A 5,920-nucleotide genomic window follows, 5' to 3' on the forward strand; every position below is an offset into this window, starting at 1 on the left:
TGCACCCTAATCCCCACCCCACCCTGAAGAGACCACCTGTGAGGGAGGGACCTGAATCCTCAGGACCCCTGCTGGCTCAGCCACACCCACCACGTTCCTCTGGCAACAGGGCTCAAAGTCATAGCAGGTAAGGAACAGGGTGTGGCCACCTGGGGCTCTGGGAGGGACACGGAGACTTTTATAGCAGGGAATTAAGCCCAGACAGCCAAGCTGCAGTGGGTCCCTGGTGTCCCAGCTTTGCCTGAGACCTGGCATCCCCAGGTCCCATCCTGACCCTCCACCATCACACAGCCATGCAGGGGGCCTGTGTGCTGCTGCTGCTGGGCCTGCGGCTACAGCTCTCCCTCGGCCTCGTCCCAGGTAACCAGGCAGCTCCCGGCAACCCCTACTCACAGGGGCGACCCCCGGCTGACCTGACCTCCACTCTCCCCTTGGGCAGTCGAGGAGGAAGACCCCGCCTTCTGGAACCGCCAGGCAGCCCAGGCCCTCGATGTGGCTAAGAAGCTGCAGCCCATCCAGACAGCCGCCAAGAATGTCATCCTCTTCTTGGGCGATGGTGAGTGCGCTAGGCCAGTCCACCCCATCCCCCACAACTCTGGAGCCCTGGGCTGCCGGCTGACCCAGGCTGGCCCCAGGGACTCAGACCTGACACTGTGTACCTTCAGGGATGGGGGTTTCCACGGTGACAGCCACTCGGATCCTAAAGGGGCAGATGGCTGGCAAGCCGGGACCTGAGACACCCCTGGCCATGGACCAGTTCCCATACCTGGCTCTGTCCAAAGTAAGGGCCAAGTGGCCTCAGGGTGGTCTACACCAGAGGGGTGGGTGTGGGCCTAGGGAGCAGGGTAGGAGGGAAAGCCCAGGAGGGCTGGGGGCTGAGATAGGGGCTGGGGGCTGTAAGGATGGGCCCAGGGCCTGGGTCAGGAGCTGGATGTCTACCCCAGCAGAGCTAAAGGCGTCTCTGCCCCCAGACATACAACGTGGACAGAGATGTGCCCGACAGTGCAGGCACGACCACTGCCTACCTGTGTGGGGTCAAGACCCGTATGAAGGTCATCGGTGTAAGTGCAGCCGCCCAATTTAATCAGTGTAACACGACATATGGGAACGAGGTCACATCTGTGATGAACCGGGCCAAGAAAGCAGGTGGGCTTGGGCATCAGCTTCCTGGGCAGGGACGGGCTCAGAGACCTCGGTGGCCCACCGTGACCTCTGCCACCCTCAGGGAAGTCCGTGGGAGTGGTGACCACCACCACAGTGCAGCACGCCTCCCCAGCCGGGGCCTACGCGCACACGGTGAACCGAAACTGGTATTCTGATGCTCAAATGCCTGCCCAGGCCAAGAGGGAGGGCTGCCAGGACATTGCCACACAGCTGGTCTACAACATGGACATTGACGTGAGTTGTGACGTGAAAGGCAAGGGGCAGAGCTGGGAAGAAGGGGTGGGACACACACCTGACAGTCCTAGGTAACCCACAGCCCTGGGGCCTTGGGAGGTCTCCGTATGTTTGCAGGCAGTATTGTTGGCAGAGGTTGGGGTGGGGTGGGAGTGGGGCACGATGTAAGAACTAGAAGTGGGGACAGGCCTTTCTCACAGACCTGGTGGGTAAAGAGTCTAGGGGCTCTGTGTAAGAGGAGCAAAGGGCCAGCCAGGACCCAAACCCACCTGCCTTAATCTCTGGTCCCAGGTGATCCTGGGTGGAGGCCGAATATACATGTTTCCTGAGGGAACCCCAGACCCTGAATACCCAGGCAATACAAAACAGAATGGAGTCCGGAAGGACAAGCGGAACCTGGTGCAGGAGTGGCAGGCCAAGCACCAGGTGATGGGGGCTCACGGGTGCGGGGGGTACAGCAGGGCTGGGCCTGGCGTGTCGGGCTATGGGCTGAGGCCTGGTTCTGCCCTCCCAGGGAGCCCAGTATGTGTGGAACCGCACGGCGCTCCTTCAGGCGGCCAATGACTCCAGTGTAACACACCTCATGGGTAACGACGCCACCCACCCCGACTGTCCTCCCCAGGAAGGGTGCCACGGGTCCCCCCACCCCATCCCCAGCTTGCAGGTCGCCACTGGTCCCATTTCTCACAGGCCTCTTTGAGCCAGGAGATATGACCTATGACATCCACCGAGACCACATCAAGGACCCATCTCTGGAGGAGATGACGGAGGCAGCCGTGCGTGTGCTGAGCAGAAACCCTCGGGGCTTCTTCCTCTTCGTGGAGGGTGAGTGGCAGCTCCTTGCAGATCAGAGGGAAAGGGGTGGCACTCAGGGTGGCTTTTGCATCACCCACCTTCCACATGACGTTCTTGCAGGAGGCCGCATTGACCACGGTCACCATGAAAGCATAGCTTATCGGGCACTGACCGAGGCGGTCATGTTCGACAATGCCATCGCCAAGGCTAGCCAGCTCACCAGTGAAGCAGACACACTGACCCTTGTCACCGCCGACCACTCCCATGTCTTCACTTTCGGTGGCTACCCACTTCGTGGGACCTCCATTTTTGGTAAGCCAGGGAGAGTGGCAAGTTCTTGTCCTGAGTTACATTGCACAAAGTGCTCTTGAGTCAGCTCCCTCGTCTGCAAAGTGGAGTAATATTAATAATAGCAGCTGCCGTGCCTGGCTCTGGTAAGGATTAAGCCAGTGAACAAACAAGAGGTGCCTGAGCTCAGCACGCAGGAGGCACCCCAAAGGATCGGGTCAGTGTGATTATGGGGTCCCCTCTTCCCTGCAGGGCTGGCCGATGGCAAGGCCAAAGATGGCAAGTCCTATACCACCCTTCTCTATGGCAACGGCCCGGGGCACCGGCTGGTCATGGGCTCACGACCTGATGTGAATGAAAAGGAGAGCAGTGAGTGCAGTGGGTGGGCCCTGGGGAGCAAGGCGGGGGGCGGATGGGAGGAAGGGAAGACCCTACTCTGGAACTCCTGGGAGGGGGAGGCCGCCTCCCTGCTTGCTCTGAATCCCCTCCCTCCTCTCAGTGGACCCCGAGTACCAGCAGCAATCCGCAGTGCCCCTATGGGGCGAGACCCACGCCGGTGAGGATGTGGCAGTGTTTGCACGAGGCCCGTGGGCACACCTGGTGCACGGCGTGCAGGAGCAGACCTTCGTGGCGCATGTCATGGCCTTTGCTGCCTGCGTGGAGCCCTACACCACCGACTGCCACCCTCACCCCCATAGCGGTCCCTTGGACACCGCCCACCAGGCTGCCTGCCCATCCTCACTGGCACTGCTGGCCGGGGCCCTGATGCTGCTGCTGGTGCCCACTCTGCACTGACCCCCACCCACCCGGGCCTCAGGGCCTCCTCCCCACCCCCAACCTTAGTGGACCCAAACCACCCTGGAAGCTGAAACCCTGACTTTCCTGTGAGAGCCACAGTCCTCACTGCCCCCACCTCGGTAGCCTCAGATTTTATTGGAGCTGCCCAGACCCCAGGAAAGGCAGGGGCTCAGACCACCCAGTCTCTTCTCCCCACCCAACAGCCCTGCCTGAGGACCAGGCTGGCACCAGAGGTGTCCCCCAGGGAACCAGGACCTACCAAGACCCCCACTGGGGTCTTCCAGGAGGCATAGCTTCTGGGTGCGTGACTTCCGGGAGGCGTGGCTCCAGGAGGTGTGGTTTCTGAGCAGGCGTGGTTTCTGAGAGGGCATGGCTCTCGGGGAGCTCTGGCTTCCCGTCCTCCTGGAACCCACTCTGTGGGCACTTCGCCGGCCAAGGAGACGTCTGGGGCCAGGAGCGCCGGGGGACCCTGGACATACAATCCTCAGAGGCCCCTCCTAGGAACCCAGCAGTACCATTACAGAGAGGAGACAGCGACACAGAGAAGACGACACTTGTCCCAGGTCCCTCAGCTGCTGTGAGGGTGGCCCCAGTGCCCCTTCCAGGCTGGGGGATCCCAGGAGAAGCGGGGAAGCTGGGGATGGGGACACAGGCCCCGCACACCTGGGAGGGAGGAAGCAGCCCTCAAATAAACTGTTTCAAGTGTGATATGGGAGTATATGTGTGGGATGAGAAGCCCTTAGCAGGTGGGGGCACAGTGTGTGTTGGGGGGGACCGGGGGTGTGATTCACATCAGGAGGTCAGGGAGGGGCTGATGAGGGGCTGACATTGAGCAAAGGCCAAAGGCGGTGAGGGCGGGAGCTACTCAGGACAGAGCAATGCTGACGGCTCTGAGGGAGTGTGAGCAGGGCCAGGTGAGGCCAGCTGCGGTACCAAGTTGGGGCTTTCCCCTCCCCGAAGCCAGGCTTTCACCTTCTCTGAAAACAGGAAATTCCCGAGCCCCAGTGCTCACCCCTCCTACCTCCCTGCCTGACGCCCAGGTGGTCATCTGGTGGCTTGTCACCTCCTTGGTCCTGTGAGGTCCACTAGATGCAGCCCTCAAAAGACAGAGACCAACATAAACTTGTGTTTGCTTCTTGCTTCCCAGCTCCTGGGGGGAGGGGGGTACATTCCTACCACGCCCTACAGGGCTCAGTTCAGTTCAGTCGCTCAGTTGTGTCTGACTCTGTGACCCCATGAATCGCAGACGTCAGGCCTCCCTGTCCATCACCAACTCCCGGAGTGCACTCAGACTCACGTCCATCGAGTCAGTGATGCCATCCAGCCATCTCATCCTCTGTTGTCCCCTTCTCCTCCTGCCCTCAATCCTTCCCAGCATCAGAGTCTTTCCCAATGAGTCAACTCTTCACATGAGGTGGCCAAAGTACTGGAGTTTCAGCTTTAGCATCAGTCCTTCCAAAGAACACCCAGGACTGATCTCCTTTAGAATGGACTGGTTGGATCTCCTTGCAGTCCAAGGGACTCCCAAGAGTCTTGTCCAACACCACAGTTCAAAAGCATTAATTGTTCAGTGCTCAGCTTTCTTTATAGTCCAACTCTCACATCCATACCTGACCATAGGAAAAACCATAGCCTTGACTAGACGGACCTTTTTGGCAAAGTAATGTCTCTGCTTTTCAATATGCTATCTAGGTTGGTCATAACTTTCCTTCCAAGGAGTAAGCATCTTTTACTTTCATGGCTGCAATCACCATCTGCGGTGATTTTGGAGCCCCCAAAAATAAAGTCTGACACTGTTTCCACTGTTTCCCCATCTATTTCCTATGAAGTGATGGGACCGGATGCCATGATCTTAGTTTTCTGAATGTTGAGTTTTATGCCAACTTTTTCACTCTCCTCTTTCACCTTCATCAAGAGGCTTTTTAGTTCCTCTTCACTTTCTTCCGTAAGGGTGGTGTCATCTGCATATCTGAGGTTATTGGTATTTCTCCTGGCAATCTTGATTCCAGCTTGTGCTTCTTCCAGTCCAGCATTTCTCATGATGTACTCTGCATATAAGTTAAATAAGGGCTCAGTTCAGTTCATTCATTCAGTCATGTCTGACTCTTTGCAACCCCATGGGCTGCAGCATGCCAGACTTCCCTGTCCATCACCAACTCATCACCATCACCAACTCAGCTTGCTCAAACTCATGTCCATCGAGTCAGTGATGCCATCCAGCCATCTCATCCTCTGTCGTCCCTTTCTCCTCCTGCCTTCAATCTTTCCCAGCATCAGGGGTCGGAGGCAAAAACAGGAAGTGGGGAGGAGGTCCAGGGAACTCTTCTTCCTAGAAAGGGACCCTCCATTTGTGCGAAGTGCCGGGCTTGGGGGCAGGAGTGGTGGTGGTGATTTAGTCGGTAAGTCGTGTCCAGCTCTTTCAACCCTGTAGCCCGCCAGATTCCTCTGTCCGTGGAATTTCCCAGGCAAGAATACTGGAGTGGGTTTCCCACAGGATCTTTAACCCAGGGATCAAACCCAGGTTTCCTACATTAAAAGCGGATGCTTTACTGACTGAACCACTATGGAAGCTCCCCCCACCAGTCGGAGAGCCTTTCTGTTCCCAGCTGCTGTCCTGCTCCCCCTCAGGATAGAATTCTCA

General features: G+C 58.1%; 1 protein-coding gene across 1 annotated transcript; it reads left to right on the forward strand.

Moving 5' to 3' along the window:
* Positions 1–211: 211 nt before the first annotated feature.
* Positions 212–3,276, forward strand: LOC113881229 (intestinal-type alkaline phosphatase-like). The gene is made up of 11 exons (XM_027524087.1): positions 212–360; positions 440–556; positions 666–781; positions 972–1,146; positions 1,226–1,398; positions 1,690–1,824; positions 1,913–1,985; positions 2,089–2,223; positions 2,314–2,505; positions 2,734–2,850; positions 2,981–3,276. The coding sequence occupies exons 1-11, from the start codon at positions 294–296 to the stop codon at positions 3,274–3,276; spliced, it is 1,596 nt and encodes a 531-aa protein (XP_027379888.1). The 5' UTR covers positions 212–293.
* Positions 3,277–5,920: the final 2,644 nt, after the last annotated feature.

This window comes from Bos indicus x Bos taurus, chromosome 2 (assembly GCF_003369695.1).
Source record: "Bos indicus x Bos taurus breed Angus x Brahman F1 hybrid chromosome 2, Bos_hybrid_MaternalHap_v2.0, whole genome shotgun sequence".
Taxonomy (NCBI): domain Eukaryota; kingdom Metazoa; phylum Chordata; class Mammalia; order Artiodactyla; family Bovidae; genus Bos; species Bos indicus x Bos taurus.